General features: G+C 41.1%; 2 protein-coding genes across 2 annotated transcripts; one reads left to right on the forward strand and one right to left on the reverse strand.

Annotated features, from left to right (window-relative positions):
- The first annotated feature begins 44 nt into the window (after positions 1-44).
- LOC5516292 lies at positions 45-13,299 on the forward strand. Its single transcript, XM_001636328.3, has 10 exons — positions 45-334; positions 2,036-2,239; positions 2,668-2,826; positions 3,405-3,548; positions 6,670-6,753; positions 7,270-7,438; positions 7,517-7,675; positions 11,974-12,127; positions 12,265-12,402; positions 12,813-13,299. The coding sequence occupies exons 1-10, from the start codon at positions 76-78 to the stop codon at positions 12,981-12,983; spliced, it is 1,641 nt and encodes a 546-aa protein (XP_001636378.3). The 5' UTR covers positions 45-75; the 3' UTR covers positions 12,984-13,299.
- LOC5516304 (beta,beta-carotene 15,15'-dioxygenase) lies at positions 13,240-16,843 on the reverse strand. Its single transcript, XM_001636367.3, has 2 exons — positions 16,297-16,843; positions 13,240-14,377 (listed from the first exon to the last, which is right to left on the reverse strand). Exons 1-2 carry the CDS (start codon positions 16,799-16,801, stop codon positions 13,353-13,355), a joined length of 1,530 nt encoding a protein of 509 aa, XP_001636417.2. The 5' UTR covers positions 16,802-16,843; the 3' UTR covers positions 13,240-13,352.
- Positions 16,844-16,940: the final 97 nt, after the last annotated feature.

Below are 16,940 nucleotides of genomic sequence, written 5' to 3' on the forward strand. Positions count from 1 at the left end.
CGTTTTATCAACGGAATTTCTCAGTCGGCGAGGTTTTAAGCCCACATTCTGTAGCCAAGAAAACAGTTTCAAAATATGAACAAAAAACGTTTATTCAAGAGTATTACGAAGGGACACAGGAAGCCGCAAGTGGCAACTGGCAAACCAAGCGAAGAGAAGCTGCCCCAGGCAGCGAGCGTTAGCACAAAAGATGTGTACTACTTCGCGGTGAACTACGACCAAGGCTTTCCGAGTGTTACGGAAGTTGAGAGATACGCAGTGACGGTGACACCGACTGCTACCCACGTCGTAGAAGAGGATTTGGTGGAGGAAGACTTAGACGACGAAGAAACAGGTAGATGAGAATGTGATGATGCGCACAGGGACAGGGCAAGGAGTTTACGAAAGAGGGAGGGGTGGGGAACTACCGTGCGAGAGAGGGGGGACTACCGTGAGAGAGAGGGGGGGGGGGGGACTATCGTGAGAGAGAGGGGGGACTATCGTGATAGAGAGGGGGGACTATCGTGAGAGAGAGGAGGGACTACCGTGAGAGAGAGGGGGAACTACCGTGAGAGAGAGGGTGGACTACCATGAGAGAGAGGGGGGACTACCGTGAGAGAGAGGGGGGACTACCGTGAGAGAGAGGGGGAACTATCGTGAGAGAGAGGGGGACTATCGTGAGAGAGGGGGGGGACTACCGTGAGAGAGAGGGGGGACTACCGTGAGAGAGAGGGGGGACTATCGTGAGAGAGAGGGGGAATTACCGTGAGAGAGAGGGGGAACTACCGTGAGAGAGAGGGTGGACTACCATGAGAGAGAGGGGGGACTACCGTGAGAGAGAGGGGGGACTACCGTGAGAGAGAGGGGGAACTATCGTGAGAGAGAGGGGGACTATCGTGAGAGAGGGGGGGACTACCGTGAGAGAGAGGGGGGACTACCGTGAGAGAGAGGGGGGACTATCGTGAGAGAGAGAGGGGGGGCTAACGTGAGAGAGAGGGGGGACTATCGCGAGAGAGAGGGGAACTACCGTGAGAGAGAGGGGGGACTACCGTGAGAGAGAGGGGGGACTATCGTGAGAGAGAGAGGGGGGACTACCGTGAGAGAGAGGGGGAACTATCGTGAGAGAGAGGGGGAACTATCGTGAGAGAGAGGGGGAACTATCGTGAGAGAGAGGGGGAACTATCGTGAGAGAGAGGGGGAACTATCGTGAGAGAGAGGGGGAACTATCGTGAGAGAGAGGGGGAACTATCCACGCAGAGAAGGGGGAGGGGCACCAATATTAAACAACATATAGGGCGAGGTAAATGGATAAGACATCTTATACAACATATATGGTTAGGTAAATGGACCAGACATCTTATACAACATATAGGGCTATGTAAATGGACCAGACATCTTATATAAAATATAGGGCTAGGTAAATGGACCAGACATTTATTCTCTCATTTCATATTTAACACATTTTGCTCGAGATATTTTTTTAAAAATTTCCAAACGTCACTTTTCAGTCATAAAAATACAAAGTATTCGTGGCGAAAAGAAAAGTGATTCTAACGTGCAACAAGAAACAAAAGAGGGAAAATCTAAAAAAATGGATAAATTTAATTAGAAATAAAAGAGAAAGAACGCGGGAGTACGTTAGGTTAGCAGTCTCTAATCTCAAGATCTTAAGTGATTTATAATCTTTTACAGATTCAATAAAACCGCCCGGTTCAACAAAACTTCTATTGGTTAGTTTTCATACTGGTTTGCATCTTATATGATTTTGTAGTTTTGCTATAATCGCAGTTTTCTAGATCAATCGATGCAAGTTCTTCTCTAACCTACTAATTTTTCTAAATCCTATAACTTCTTTATTCATTCAAAACCATAACTCATTATTTATTTATCGTGATTAAGTGAGGTGACCTCCAAATTCCATTCAAAGTTACGCATTAATTGTGGAGTGAAAGTTGGATGACAATGGGACGGCATGTGCGTTATTCACACCATAATAGACCCAATACAATAATACAAAGGGTAAGATCCCACTAAAAATTGTGCGGTTCCTTCCAAGAGATGAGCGTAGATACACACAGAGATAGTAACGGCAACCGAAGGTATGCTGGTGAGGATGGAGGAATGAAAAGCGTCGATAGTGTGAAGTATTCTGAAGATGATTTCGAGGAAGAAGAGGAGAATGAGTGGGAGGAAAATAGAGACTCGCATCAACCTACTGCTGATGGCAAAACCTCTGAAGAGCTTCCAAGAAAGATAAAAGGTACGTTTTTTCTCAGGATCCTACAATATTTTTGTGCAATTTTGGAAAAAATAGAATCTGATGTAACGCAAGTAGACTTTAAAAGGTACTGGACTTTTTATGGCTGCGAAACGCGCATCACAATTAATTCTTTACAACATTAAAATAATATTATATTATCTTTGCGTAAATGTCAAGTTTTGTTGTTGCAATGTTGCAAGGTATCAGTTGTTTGTCGATTTAGTTATTATATTCGAACGGTCTAGCTCTCTAGACCATTCCTAGAGACCCGCAAATCGGTGGCTACTCATTATAAAAGGCAGGATCATACTGTATTTCACGGTATATTCATGGTCTCTGCTGTACAAACTACAAAGTCATCGTTACTTTACAGTTTTGACTTGATTTCTGGTGAATAAACTTATTAGAGCTGTTTTTATTTCTTTCAGAAGAGAAGCATGTGACAATAGTTGATCCGGAGCCCAGAAGGCCTGTTCGTGAAGATACAGAGAGATCTTTGTACGATGACACTGATTCGGAGTCAAGTGGGGCTGAGCACGAGCGTTGGGGAATTCCGTACAATAGATATCGAGATGTCAATAATAACAGTATGTTTAGACTTGTATATCAGCAGAGGTTTTTTTTAGGTTTAAACAATCTCTTTCTGTAATGTGCTCAAATTGAAAGTAAAACAAACGTGGAAAGGTATAGGGAAACAATACAATTAAATCTCCCCAATGTAGAGTTTGTAAGAATGGCGCGCAATTTCCTTGCGAGGTTTTCAAATATGCCAGGTTTAGGTGAATTTTCATTTGAAGGCATTGTATTAATAACAGCGACAGCCAAAAGGTCTTAGTGCGTTTCAATATCCGCGAATTTTAACCACAAAGCTATTAGACGATCTCTAATGAACATTGACGTCTCGTCAAACCAAGATCTGATTATATTAGCGCTGGTTAACTGGTTCTATTCGTTCCTCTGTCAATTAATTCTTTAGAGTATAGAATTTCAAATGAAAAAGCAAATGAAAGAAATGTTATTTATGTGATAATTTACATCAGGAAGCAGAGTTTGTCCTCTGACGTTCAATTGTCGTAGTTTGTTTGAGAATTCTGTTACATAGGAGTTAATGAAGGCAGTGTGCAATATTTGGAAGACACGAATAATTGATTCGCTCTCATTTTAGAGGACATAAGAAGAAGCTATAAAGAACCCGGAAGAAGCCTTTCAGAAGGCCCTACACATGAAAAGGTGACGAAAATACAAAACAGACACCACACGGAACACTCAGATTGCGAAGAGTCCTCAGATTCACCCCTCAATTACTACGGTAAGATAAATAACTAATTTTATTTCCAGATTCACGAATTCAAAACAAGATAAATATTTGATAAGAATGGTCGACCTTAGATTTTGAAATATTATGTACAAATGACTTAACATTATTTAGTTTATTATTTTATGTTGGCGAGAGAAATCTAGAACATAACGGATGCAACACTTTGAATGTTAACCCACTGAGAAGCGGAGTACGCCGTTACCATAGAGACAGGAGTATAACTGAGCTCAATGGGATGATATTGTCACAGTGCGCGCCATACGAGTCGAAATAAAACAATCGGATCTGAGTTCTCGAGGGTAAAAACTCATTATATAGTGCCAGGGAAATAATGCTCGAGATTTGTTATGTTGCGTTATCGAGGGTTATTTACGATTCTACTGCAGTGCAGTGTACACTGATGAATGATGAAAGGAAGTGAGCGAACTGTAGAAACGTACCATTGTCATAGGTTCGGTTATTTGCGATTCTACTGCAGTGGAGTGTACACTGATAAAAGAAAGTGAGCGAACTGTAGAAACGTACCATTGTCATACAAAAACAGGCTTCGGGAATTTTTATGTAATTAAGTTAATTTTATTTTCTCTCTAGCACCTGACGCTAGTTCGAAAATATTCTTGTTTCCCTGAATACTTTTCTATGTATTTTTAGCCTAATTTACTCTCATCCAAATTAGTTTCTCCCTTTGAGAAAATTATTTTCTCCCTTTGACACACGCAAGTAACTTTGATCCTAAAATTAAATATCCTGCTTATTGTAAGCTGTTTATTCTGAATATTTCTTCCATACACAATAAAGCCATAATTAAACTCGCGCGTAACAACGACATAATGAGTTTTTAGGTCACTTCGTTGAAAATGCGAAATGACGGATTAAGGGAAGGGGGTGGGACGGGGTCTTGTAGCTGTCAGTGTACGGGGTATGGAGGGGAGAATTAGGGGGGGGGAGCTGGTCGTTTCAGTTCGTGACAATTGTTTTTTTTTTCTCTTTTGATAACTTTCTCCATAAGTTATCAATAGCACAAAGGCCATCTCTTTGGCGAACCTATTTGAATATAATTCAAAATCCCAACAACTTCATACAAACGACTTACATCTGCCCTACATCTTTGCTTTTGGTAAGAATATTCGGTGCAGTTCGTTTTATTTAATTGATTATTTTATTATACACCGACCTGCGGCACTCACTTGCTCCGTGTCGGTTTTTGTTCTACACGAGATGACATCAGTAATATGGTAATGTTTTTTAACATTCAAATATTTAGCAAAGAAATTAGGTAACTTTTTAACATTCAAATATTTAGCAAAGTAAGGGTGAAACAATTAAAACGAAGTTCTATCGAAGTAGTTGTGGCATGATCTTTTAATACTTTCATTTGATGTTTGGTAAAACATTTTTGGAAAAAAACATTTCCATTCAGCTTATAACACGAGCATAACACAGTATAAATCCACTAACATACTTTCACGAATCTCGCAATTTGATTGGCTCCCGTACTCACTATCTATTGAGCCATAGATAGTGAGTGGCGATAAAGCCGGCGTTTTTGCGCCAAAAGCGGTTATTTATTACTGAGAGTTATTAAAATCGTATTTTTTCGAAGGTAGTATGTGAGCGGATTTATACTAAAACAATTAGACTACTCGTTCTCGTTTTCTATTAGTCAAATAGTCAACTCTACGCTAAGCGCCTCGTTGACTATATTGACCCATAGAAAACTCGACTTCGTAGTCTAATTGTTAAATAGGATCTGATACCATCGGCAACGTTTTTATCTTACAATAGCGATAGGCGATTAGGAATGATATTATAGCTAAGGAGATGCCTTGATTGCTACGTACAGCTCGAGTTTTTTTAGATTGAAGTAAAAACTTACTTATCACTTTTATTCCTTACAAAAAAAACGTAAAAATAATTCATGTGTATGCAAATATCTCAGATAAAGCTTCTGTAACTATGTGCGTGCTTTTAAAATAATCGTAATTACATATTTATCTAAAATAACAAAAATAGGAAGAAACCGCAATACAAATTATTTTTGACGCGGGATCACAGGTTTTGTAAAAGCGCCCGTCAGGAAAACAAGGAGACTTTGTTTACACTTATGCAAACCTCCCGCATCGAAAACTTTTTAAACACGTCTGAAAACCCAGATAAATCATTGAAAAGACTGGATACATGTTTACGGTTTACGCCAATTTTATAGATGCTTAAATTTCTTCGAGGCGGTATTTACTTATCACAGCTTGACGGTTTTAGAACAGCAGGGCCTTCGTTACAATTTAGTCAAGTTATATCATTAGCGGACGTCCGGAATCTTAGTTGAATCTAGTTGTATTACCGTACTATTTAAAAAGTTATGTAAAAAAAGAAATCTGTTAAGACCAAATAATAGTTATAACCCATTTTTTTTTCGATGGAATCGCTTCATGTTGCCCTCTTACAGTCAACTAAAAAAGTTTTGTATTTGCCCACGTTCTCTGTTGCTCATTTTTTTTCTCACTGAACTATTTCGCCTTTTCTACATCGCTTCTCGAACTTATTTTTTTGGGCGAAAGGTGAAAAGCCGAGGAGGGACGTACGTACGGTTTCTTGCCGTAGTGGTTTCGCTGCGCCTGGCGTAACCACGACAAGAAACTTAGCAGTAGCCTAGGAGTGTGGTTGCGCGCAGGATTATATCGCGCTAAGACATTATCGACGTTTGCAGTAATAAAAATATGCTAAGCATATTAAGAGACAAGCAAATGTCTAATCCACATACATACACGTTTAACACACATCTATTTCAAGAAATGCGTCAGTGCAAACATCGATTGGAAAACGACAAATGGTAGTTTTGAAGAAAAAACGGATAATAAGAATGAAGCAGACAAGTAAACTTGTTTCATGATTTATCAATGTTTTTCTACATTCTATCCAAATAGGACGAGTACTATGGTAATATTCGATAGAAGGACTACCTTTGAACCATTTTTATTTGGCATCTACGGCCACGGCGTCAGCCATACGGAGCGATTGGTTTATGAACAAGTATTTGCGTTTTTATTGAAATAGGTGTATACTTTACAACATATCATAGATAATTATGACGATACTTTTACTATTTTTACAGATAAGTACCGCTCCACGAACCACGCCCAACAACGAAACCCCAAAAGGAGACAGAAGACCCTGCCGGCGTCAATAACAAATAATTGTTAGTAAAGAGCTAGGCGACATACACGGAGAAATCACGTGTTTACCCGGAATTAACGTGTTTACCCGGAGAAATCACGTGTTTACACGGCGAAGTCACGTGTTTACACGGGGAAATCACGTGTTTTTCGGTGAAAAGCATGGCGCGAGTTTTTCACTAAAAAAGCCAAGTGAATTCCTAGTGCAAGTTAAATAACCTTTTCTATATAAGTGAATTCCTAGTGCAAGTTAAATAACCATTTCTATATAAATGAATTCCTAGTGCAAGTTAAATAACCATTTTTATATAATAGATTTCCTAGTGCAAGTTAAATAACCATTTCTATATAAGTGAATTCCTAGTGCAAGTTAAATAACCATTTCTATATCTTTCTTCGAAATGATCACTAAATTATTGTTAATTTATGATAAAATCCATACAGGCAATAGACTGGCTCTAGTTTCTTTTCCTCGGGTAAGGCTAATAATCTGAACGACTCTCACATACATCAACCCCTAGAGTCTTTCTCTTTCCCAGACAATAGGCCGCCACGCAAGCCTCTGACTTTGCCTAAGGGAACCCGCAAAAGTAACGTGCGAGAGGAGATGGAGCGAGTTCTGCAGTACACGTTGTTACGGGGCGAGCATCAAATCAAGAATTTGACCGCAGAGGCACAAACATTACACCAAGAAGCGCAGCGCTTAAGGTGAGATGGAGCACGCCCTTCGCCGGGTACCATTGATTTGACCCCTTTTTCTAAGTACTCCGCATTCCTTTTCTTAAGAGAAGAGAACGTCGCGTTGAAGAAGCTTCAGCGCCTGCAGGATCGCGAGTTGAACGACATGAGTAAGATCGTGCAGATGGTGAACAACACAGCCCGCGTGACGCGCAAGGACGCGCGAGACACTGAAGCAAGCTGCGTGGACGTTAGCCTATCTGTCAGGTACGTAGTAAATAACTACGCACAAAGAAGCGCGAGACACTCATTTGAACTGCGTGAAAAGGTAATTTTATCTATTACGTATTGTTTTACCACGTGCATTGCCGCGCGAAAAACGGGCAAAAATGTGCGACATTTCTTGGATTATTTGTTTAATATTAAAATAATATTAAATTATTTGTTTAATATTGGATAAAACGATAACAAGGGCTGAATTGGGCTATTCAATGCATCTAATTTAAGCACGCGTCTACAACAAGGTATCTGACAGGAAGGCATCTAATCTAAGCACGCGTCTATAACAAGGTATCTGACAGGAAGGCATCTAACTAAGCACGCGTCTATAACAAGGTATCTGACAGGAAGGCATCTAATCTAAGCACGCGTCTATAACGAGGTATCTGAAAGGAAGACATCTAATTTAAGCACGCGTCTATAACGAGGTATCTGACAGGAAGACATCTAATCTAAGCACGCGTCTATAACGAGGTATCTGACAGGAAGACATCTAATTTAAGCACGCGTCTATAACAAGGTATCTGACAGGAAGGCATCTAATCTAAGCACGCGTCTATAACAAGGTATCTGACAGGAAGGCATCTAACTAAGCACGCGTCTATAACAAGGTATCTGACAGGAAGGCATCTAACTAAGCACGCGTCTATAACAAGGTATCTGACAGGAAGGCATCTAATCTAAGCACGCGTCTATAACAAGGTATCTGACAGGAAGACATCTAACTAAGCACGCGTCTATAACAAGGTATCTGACAGGAAGGCATCTAATTTAAGCACGCGTCTATAACAAGGTATCTGACAGGAAGGCATCTAATCTAAGCACGCGTCTATAACGAGGTATCTGACAGGAAGGCATCTAATCTAAGCATGCGTCTATAACAAGGTATCTGACAGGAAGACATCTAATCTAAGCACGCGTCTATAACGAGGTATCTGACAGGAAAGCATCTAATCTAAGCACGCGTCTATAACGAGGTATCTGACAGGAAGGCATCTAATCTAAGCACGTGTCTATAACGAGGTATCTGACAGGAAGACATCTAACTAAGCACGCGTCTATAACGAGGTATCTGACAGGAAGGCATCTAACTAAGCACGCGTCTATAACGAGGTATCTGACAGGAAGACATCTAATTTAAGCACGCGTCTATAACGAGGTATCTGACAGGAAGGCATCTAACTAAGCACGCGTCTATAACAAGGTATCTGACAGGAAGGCATCTAACTAAGCACGCGTCTATAACAAGGTATCTGACAGGAAGGCATCTAACTAAACACGCGTCTATAACAAGGTATCTGACAGGAAGGCATCTAACTAAACACGCGTCTATAACAAGGTATCTGACAGGAAGGCATCTAACTAAGCACGCGTCTATAACAAGGTATCTGACAGGAAGGCATCTAACTAAACACGCGTCTATAACAAGGTATCTGACAGGAAGGCATCTAACTAAGCACGCGTCTATAACGAGGTATCTGACAGGAAGGCATCTAACTAAACACGCGTCTATAACAAGGTATCTGACAGGAAGACATCTAACTAAGCACGTGTCTATAACGAGGTATCTGACAGGAAGACATCTAACTAAGCACGCGTCTATAACGAGGTATCTGACAGGAAGGCATCTAACTAAGCACGCGTCTATAACAAGGTATCTGACAGGAAGGCATCTAATCTAAGCACGCGTCTATAACAAGGTATCTGACAGGAAGGCATCTAATCTAAGCACGCGTCTATAACAAGGTATCTGACAGGAAGGCATCTAACTAAGCACGCGTCTATAACAAGGTATCTGACAGGAAGGCATCTAACTAAGCACGCGTCTATAACAAGGTATCTGACAGGAAGGCATCTAATCTAAGCACGCGTCTATAACAAGGTATCTGACAGGAAGACATCTAACTAAGCACGCGTCTAAAACAAGGTATCTGACAGGAAGGCATCTAATCTAAGCACGTGTCTATAACGAGGTATCTGACAGGAAGGCATCTAACTAAGCACGCGTCTATAACAAGGTATCTGAGAGGAAGACATCTAATCTAAGCACGCGTCTATAACAAGGTATCTGACAGGAAGGCATCTAACTAAGCACGCGTCTATAACGAGGTATCTGACAGGAAGGCATCTAACTAAGCACGCGTCTATAACAAGGTATCTGACAGGAAGGCATCTAATCTAAGCACGCGTCTATAACAAGGTATCTGACAGGAAGGCATCTAACTAAACACGCGTCTATAACAAGGTATCTGACAGGAAGGCATCTAACTAAGCACGCGTCTATAACAAGGTATCTGACAGGAAGGCATCTAACTAAGCACGCGTCTATAACAAGGTATCTGACAGGAAGGCATCTAACTAAGCACGCGTCTATAACAAGGTATCTGACAGGAAGGCATCTAACTAAACACGCGTCTATAACAAGGTATCTGACAGGAAGACATCTAACTAAGCACGCGTCTATAACAAGGTATCTGACAGGAAGGCATCTAATCTAAGCACGCGTCTATAACAAGGTATCTGACAGGAAGGCATCTAACTAAGCACGCGTCTATAACAAGGTATCTGACAGGAAGGCATCTAATCTAAGCACGCGTCTATAACAAGGTATCTGACAGGAAGACATCTAACTAAGCACGCGTCTATAACGAGGTATCTGGCAGGAAGACATCTAACTAAGCACGCGTCTATAACAAGGTATCTGACAGGAAGGCATCTAATCTAAGCACGCGTCTATAACGAGGTATCTGACAGGAAGACATCTAATCTAAGCAGGCGTCTATAACAAGGTATCTGACAGGAAGGCATCTAACTAAGCACGCGTCTATAACAAGGTATCTGACAGGAAGGCACCTAACTAAGCACGCGTCTATAACAAGGTATCTGACAGGAAGGCATCTAACTAAGCACGCGTCTATAACAAGGTATCTGACAGGAAGACATCTAACTAAGCACGCGTCTATAACGAGGTATCTGACAGGAAGGCATCTAACTAAGCACGCGTCTATAACGAGGTATCTGACAGGAAGGCATCTAACTAAGCACGCGTCTATAACGAGGTATCTGACAGGAAGGCATCTAATCTAAGCACGCGTCTATAACAAGGTATCTGACAGGAAGGCATCTAACTAAACACGCGTCTATAACAAGGTATCTGACAGGAAGGCATCTAATCTAAGCACGCGTCTATAACAAGGTATCTGACAGGAAGGCATCTAATCTAAGCAGGCGTCTATAACAAGGTATCTGACAGGAAGGCATCTAACTAAACACGCGTCTATAACAAGGTATCTAACAGGAAGGCATCTAATCTAAGCACGCGTCTATAACAAGGTATCTGACAGGAAGGCATCTAACTAAGCACGCGTCTATAACGAGGTATCTGACAGGAAGACATCTAACTAAGCACGCGTCTATAACAAGGTATCTGACAGGAAGGCATCTAACTAAGCACGCGTCTATAACAAGGTATCTGACAGGAAGGCATCTAACTAAGCACGCGTCTATAACGAGGTATCTGACAGGAAGACATCTAACTAAGCACGCGTCTATAACAAGGTATCTGACAGGAAGGCATCTAACTAAGCACGCGTCTATAACAAGGTATCTGACAGGAAGGCATCTAACTAAGCACGCGTGTATAACGAGGTATCTGACAGGAAGGCATCTAATCTAAGCACGCGTCTATAACAAGGTATCTGACAGGAAGGCATCTAACTAAGCACGCGTCTATAACAAGGTATCTGACAGGAAGGAATCTAACTTAGCACGCGTCTATAACAAGGTATCTGACAGGAAGACATCTAATCTAAGCACGCGTCTATAACGAGGTATCTGACAGGAAGGCATCTAACTAAGCACGCGTCTATAACAAGGTATCTGACAGGAAGGCATCTAACTAAACACGCGTCTATAACAAGGTATCTGACAGGAAGGCATCTAATCTAAGCACGCGTCTATAACGAGGTATCTGACAGGAAGGCATCTAATCTAAGCACGCGTCTATAACAAGGTATCTGACAGTAAGCCATCTAATCTAAGCACGCGTCTATAACAAGGTATCTGACAGGAAGACATCTAACTAAGCACGCGTCTATAACAAGGTATCTGACAGGAAGACATCTAATCTAAGCACGCGTCTATAACAAGGTATCTGACAGGAAGGCATCTAATCTAAGCACGCGTCTATAACAAGGTATCTGACAGGAAGGCATCTAACTAAGCACGCGTCTATAACAAGGTATCTGACAGGAAGGCATCTAATCTAAGCACGCGTCTATTTTTAGAAAAAAGAACATGGACATTCTGCATCTCAACGACGAGGTCAAGCGATATGAAAAGCTTCTGGCTATGGACCGGAAGTTGCCGCGACGCTCCATCTTAGAGGAGAGACTGGGAAGAGCGGAAGCAGAACTTGAACACAAGGACAGGGAGTTGGAGGTACGGGCCAATAACAAAACGATAAACACCTGGTGTAAGAACCACAACACTCATAAAGCTGGATGTTTCCTGTGTTCTATCAATTTGAAAAGGGTATCCGGAATATAAGTAACGCGTGCGTATCGACTCGTTTGTAGAACCTGCACAAGCAAGTTGTGGTAGCGGACAAGAAAGCTGCTCGAGAAATAAGAAAAGAAAACAAAAAGTACCAGAAGCTTCAGGTCGAGGTCCAAGGAACTGTGAACGAGTGCGATGAACTCAAATCAAGAATAAAGGTCATCAAGATAGCTGTTATAAAATCATCAGGATAACCTCCTTTGAAATAATTCCTAAAAGAACTTCGTTTATTTCTTATATCGGCCAATCAACAATTAGAGTTTTGTGACACCACAGGGAGCCCTGTAGCTTACTTTTTGTGTTCCTCTTTTGGTATCTTGGACTTAAAGATATTACCATGTTCAACACTCTATATGCTTTCCTAAATCACAAGTTATTACCATTTCCAACCTTTTATGCCTTATTTTTCAACAAACTTTTATGCCTTATTTTTTTCAACACTCTATATGCTTTCCTAAATCACAAGTTATTACCATTTCCAACCTTTTATGCCTTATTTTTGTCAATAATTTATGATGATTACTAGAAAATGATATATTCTTTACAAAAATCTTTCTTTACTCCCTAGGATGCTGAGCACAAACTGAGTAAGACGAACATCTACAGCAAGCGCCACGCAGCAAAAGCACTTCCTGCTCCCCAGCCCCTCGCGGCCATCACCTGGAAAGAACAAGAGCCAAATAACAAAGTGGAGAGATGGCTCAATAATAATCAGGACAAGCAGAAAGCAAAACGATGAGGATATAGCTCCGCTTTGTATGTCTGGGAATAAATGAATTTTATACTACTGGAAACATATAAAGTATATCATCTCAAAAACTCGAAATATCCTTAGCATACTCACGCAAGGGAAATCACCAGAAAATAAAATGATTTCAGGAAATGTTTTAGTGTAGTTTTCAACCGTGCTCCTATTATTAGTAAGCGTTCTTTGAATCTTAGATTTTGAAGAAATTCATCCTGTTAAATATCCTATTATATTTCTACAATGTAAATAATGCATGATTTCTTTATTATTCCATTATCTTTTGTTACAATAGAAAAGACATGTGGAATATTTGTTTTTCTATGAATGAGTCATCTCCCCCTCCAATCGTATCTTTGCACTTTACGACTTGGGCACAAAGCGTCCATGAATATTCATGGGCATCATCACAGATACTTCCGCCCGACCCAGCTCTTCAAACGTCTTCCCGTCCAGCAGCAACAGAAAGGTGTTCCCATTGACGACGTCAATCACAGCCGATAGCACCACGCCCTCATCTTCATCCTCGGCATCGGGTTTCGGCACGAACACAGGCTCGGAGGCGACCAGGCCAGGGTTCCCCCAGGTCTTGGTTTCCTTGGTAACTGTGTTGATCTTAACCAGGGTGTCCATCACAGGCGAGTTCGCGGCTGTCAGTGCAAATACATAAGTGTATTTTCTACCGTTGCACCGTTCGTAGTTGATTTGCGGGAGCTCGAGGTTACTATACAGGACTTCGAACTTGGGTACGTGATGTTGTACCTCGGGGTTTGTACTTGGGATTTTTTTGTTTGGGATGGGTAGACGGTACCTCCGGAACTCACCAAGGCTCACTCGTCCCTCGTTTTGATCCTCAGACTTTAGGCGACGTTTCAGCTCATGCAGATACAAATCATCGACGAGTTTGGTGTCTTTGTAGCCTACGACGTCCACTACAATCTCTTCTTTGTTCTCAAAGGCGTTAATGTGATGAAATACGAACACAGGGTCGGTGGTAAACGTCGCCATTTCTTCGCCGGTCTTTTTACACATTACGTGGATGCGTGTTTGGCATTTAGGGTCCCAATAGAGACACTTTGAGAACGCCCAACCAAACACATTCTTCGTGAGAACCTTCGGTACGCTCATGAAGTAAGGGTTTTCCAGGAGAATGAAGAAGTTCTCCGTCATGCCAAAGCTGTGAACGTACGTCTCGCCGGCTTTCGCGTCAATGGAGCAGAGCACTTTAGCGCCATCGAAAGGGTCTTCAGTTGTGTTCTCTTTGGATTTGGGTGGGACCATGTAGATGTTAAACTTTGCAAAGCGACCTCTTGTATGGCCAAAGTTGTAGAAAGTGCCATCGGACTCCTGGTGAGGATGAGCTATGGAACTATGGAGAGGATGGGGATCTGTAGTGAAACATAGATAAAGGTTTATCAAATCATCTGAATTTTTCTTTGTTTGTTTTTATTTGAGTGCTTTGGATATTTTTTCTATTTCATAGCTCAAAAGGGATATCATTCACAGAGTGCGCTAACGGCAAAGCGTTTATTAGCCATTAATGTGTTAGTGGCAAAGGGTTGATTAGCCATTAATGTGTTAACGGAAAAGGTTTTTTAGCCATTAATGTGTTAACGGCAAAGGGTTTATTAGCCATTAATGTGTTAACGGCAAAGGGTTTATTAGCCATTAATGTGTTAACGGCAAAGGGTTTATTTGACATTAATGTGTTTATGGCAAAGGGTTTATTAGCCATTAATGTGTGAATGGCAAAGGGTTTATTAGAAATTAATGTGTTAACGGCAAAGGGTTTATTAGCCATTAATGTGTTAATGGCAAAGGGTTTATTAGCCATTAATGTGTTAACGGCAAAGGTTTTTTAGCCATTAATGTGTTAACGGAAAAGGTTTATTAGCCATTAATGTGTTAACGGCAAGGGGTTTATTAGAAATTAATGTGTTAACGGCAAAGGGTTTATTAGCCATTAATGTGTTAACGGCAAAGGGTTTATTAGACATTAATGTGTTAACGGCAAAGGGTTTATTAGACATTAATGTGTTAACGGAAAAGGGTTTATTAGCCATTAATGTGTTAACGGCAAAGGGTTTATTAGACATTAATGTGTTAACGGAAAAGGGTTTATTAGCAATTAATGTGTTAACGGCAAAGGGTTTATTAGCCATTAATGTGTTAATGGCAAAGGGTTTATTAGCCATTAATGTGTTAACGGCAAAGGGTTGATTAGCCATTAATGTGTTAACGGAAAAGGTTTTTTAGCCATTAATGTGTTAATGGCAAAGGGTTGATTAGCCATTAATGTGTTAACGGCAAAGGGTTGGTTAGCCATTAATGTGTTAATGGCAAAGGGTTTATTAGCCATTAATGTGTTAACGGCAAAGGGTTTATTAGATATTAATGTGTGAATGGCAAAGGGTTTATTAGAAATTAATGTGTTAACGGCAAAGGGTTTATTAGCCATTAATGTGTTAACGGCAAAGGGTTTATTAGAAATTAATGTGTTAACGGCAAAGGGTTTATTAGAAATTAATGTGTTAACGGCAAAGGGTTTATTAGCCATTAATGTGTTAACGGCAAAGGGTTTATTAGCCATTAATGTGTTAACGAAAAAGGTTTTTTAGCCATTTATGTGTTAACGGCAAAGGGTTGATTAGCCATTAATGTGTTAACGGCAAAGGGTTGATTAGCCATTAATGTGTTAATGGCAAAGGGTTTATTAGCCATTAATGTGTTAACGGCAAAGGGTTTATTAGAAATTAATGTGTTAACGGCAAAGGGTTTATTAGCCATTAATGTGTTAACGAAAAAGGTTTTTTAGCCATTTATGTGTTAACGGCAAAGGGTTGATTAGCCATTAATGTGTTAACGGCAAAGGGTTGATTAGCCATTAATGTGGGGGGAGGGGTATGTATACACAAACACTTAGTGTATAGTGTTATAGGAGATTCATCATGGAAAACTGAGATAAACATATCTCCTTGTCCTGAGCCATGCTGGACTCTATTCCATTATTTTCAAAGTAGCGCGTATCTTCTTGGCCCAAGTAGGAGGGGGAGGGGGGGAATTCGGATATTTACCTTCGGTGGTTACGTAACACAACAAGGAGAATGGCGTCAAGGGAGATGGGTTCAAATGAGTTACAGCATTACCTTCATAAATTACACGTCCATAGATTCGCTTACAGAAGTGATCTTGTTAAATATTAAAGAAAAATTCGGGATGCTAATCTACCTGCTATCATCCTATAATCTAATTTTCATACACAGGCTAGACGATTATATCCAAGAAATGCGTAAAGTTTTACTCTTACCTTTCATGTCTTTACTGGCATCCAGCCTGCCCTGAACATCCAGAGATTGCGGGTCGATCTGGGTTAGGAAAGGTGTCTCCGTAACAGCGTACATCTTTTCTTTGATCTCGACAACGTTCACCAGGCCGTTATCAGTAATATCGTCACCTCCAAAATAGTACGAAAAATACCTATCAAATATGTTCTTGCACGGGTCGGGTAACGCATTCGTACCGAATTCAGAGAGAGTTATTCGGTTCGCCTTCGTATTTTCAACGTAGGCCTTACTGCGGAGAAACCTGTTGAAATACTCGACTTCTCCGTTATGAATCGTGAAGCGGTGGAGCAAAGATAGGCCATCGAACCAGTGATTGTACGAGGTATCACCGAATTCAAACTTCCCTGGGCCGTTTCTAAGGAGCGTCCCATTCAACCATGGTGGAATCTGGCCTATCACTTTAGCCTGGATAGGCCTGTCTAGCTCGATACAAGACTCGACAATACCAGTGTACTTGCTGGAGGCCATCTTGATGTGGATTCTTGTGACGTATTATAGTCCTCGGTCAATTGACAGTGAACAGTCACGTTTTACTAGTCATGCGTCACGCTAAGAAATGGGCGGTCAAGCAGGGGAAGGTAGGTGGGTGGGGGGGGGGGGGGGGGCT

The sequence above is a fragment of the Nematostella vectensis genome, chromosome 1 (assembly GCF_932526225.1).
Source record: "Nematostella vectensis chromosome 1, jaNemVect1.1, whole genome shotgun sequence".
NCBI lineage: Eukaryota > Metazoa > Cnidaria > Anthozoa > Actiniaria > Edwardsiidae > Nematostella > Nematostella vectensis.

Coding starts and splice junctions, on each gene's coding strand:
- LOC5516292 (XM_001636328.3), top strand. CDS start 76: ATGAACAAAAAACGTTTATTCAAGAGTATTACGAAGGGACACAGGAAG. Junction 7,439..7,516: donor CAAGAAGCGCAGCGCTTAAG/GTGAGATGGAGC, acceptor CCTTTTCTTAAG/AGAAGAGAACGTCGCGTTGA. Junction 12,403..12,812: donor AACTCAAATCAAGAATAAAG/GTCATCAAGATA, acceptor TTTACTCCCTAG/GATGCTGAGCACAAACTGAG.
- LOC5516304 (XM_001636367.3), bottom strand. CDS start 16,801: ATGGCCTCCAGCAAGTACACTGGTATTGTCGAGTCTTGTATCGAGCTA. Junction 14,378..16,296: donor TGCCAGTAAAGACATGAAAG/GTAAGAGTAAAA, acceptor GTTTCACTACAG/ATCCCCATCCTCTCCATAGT.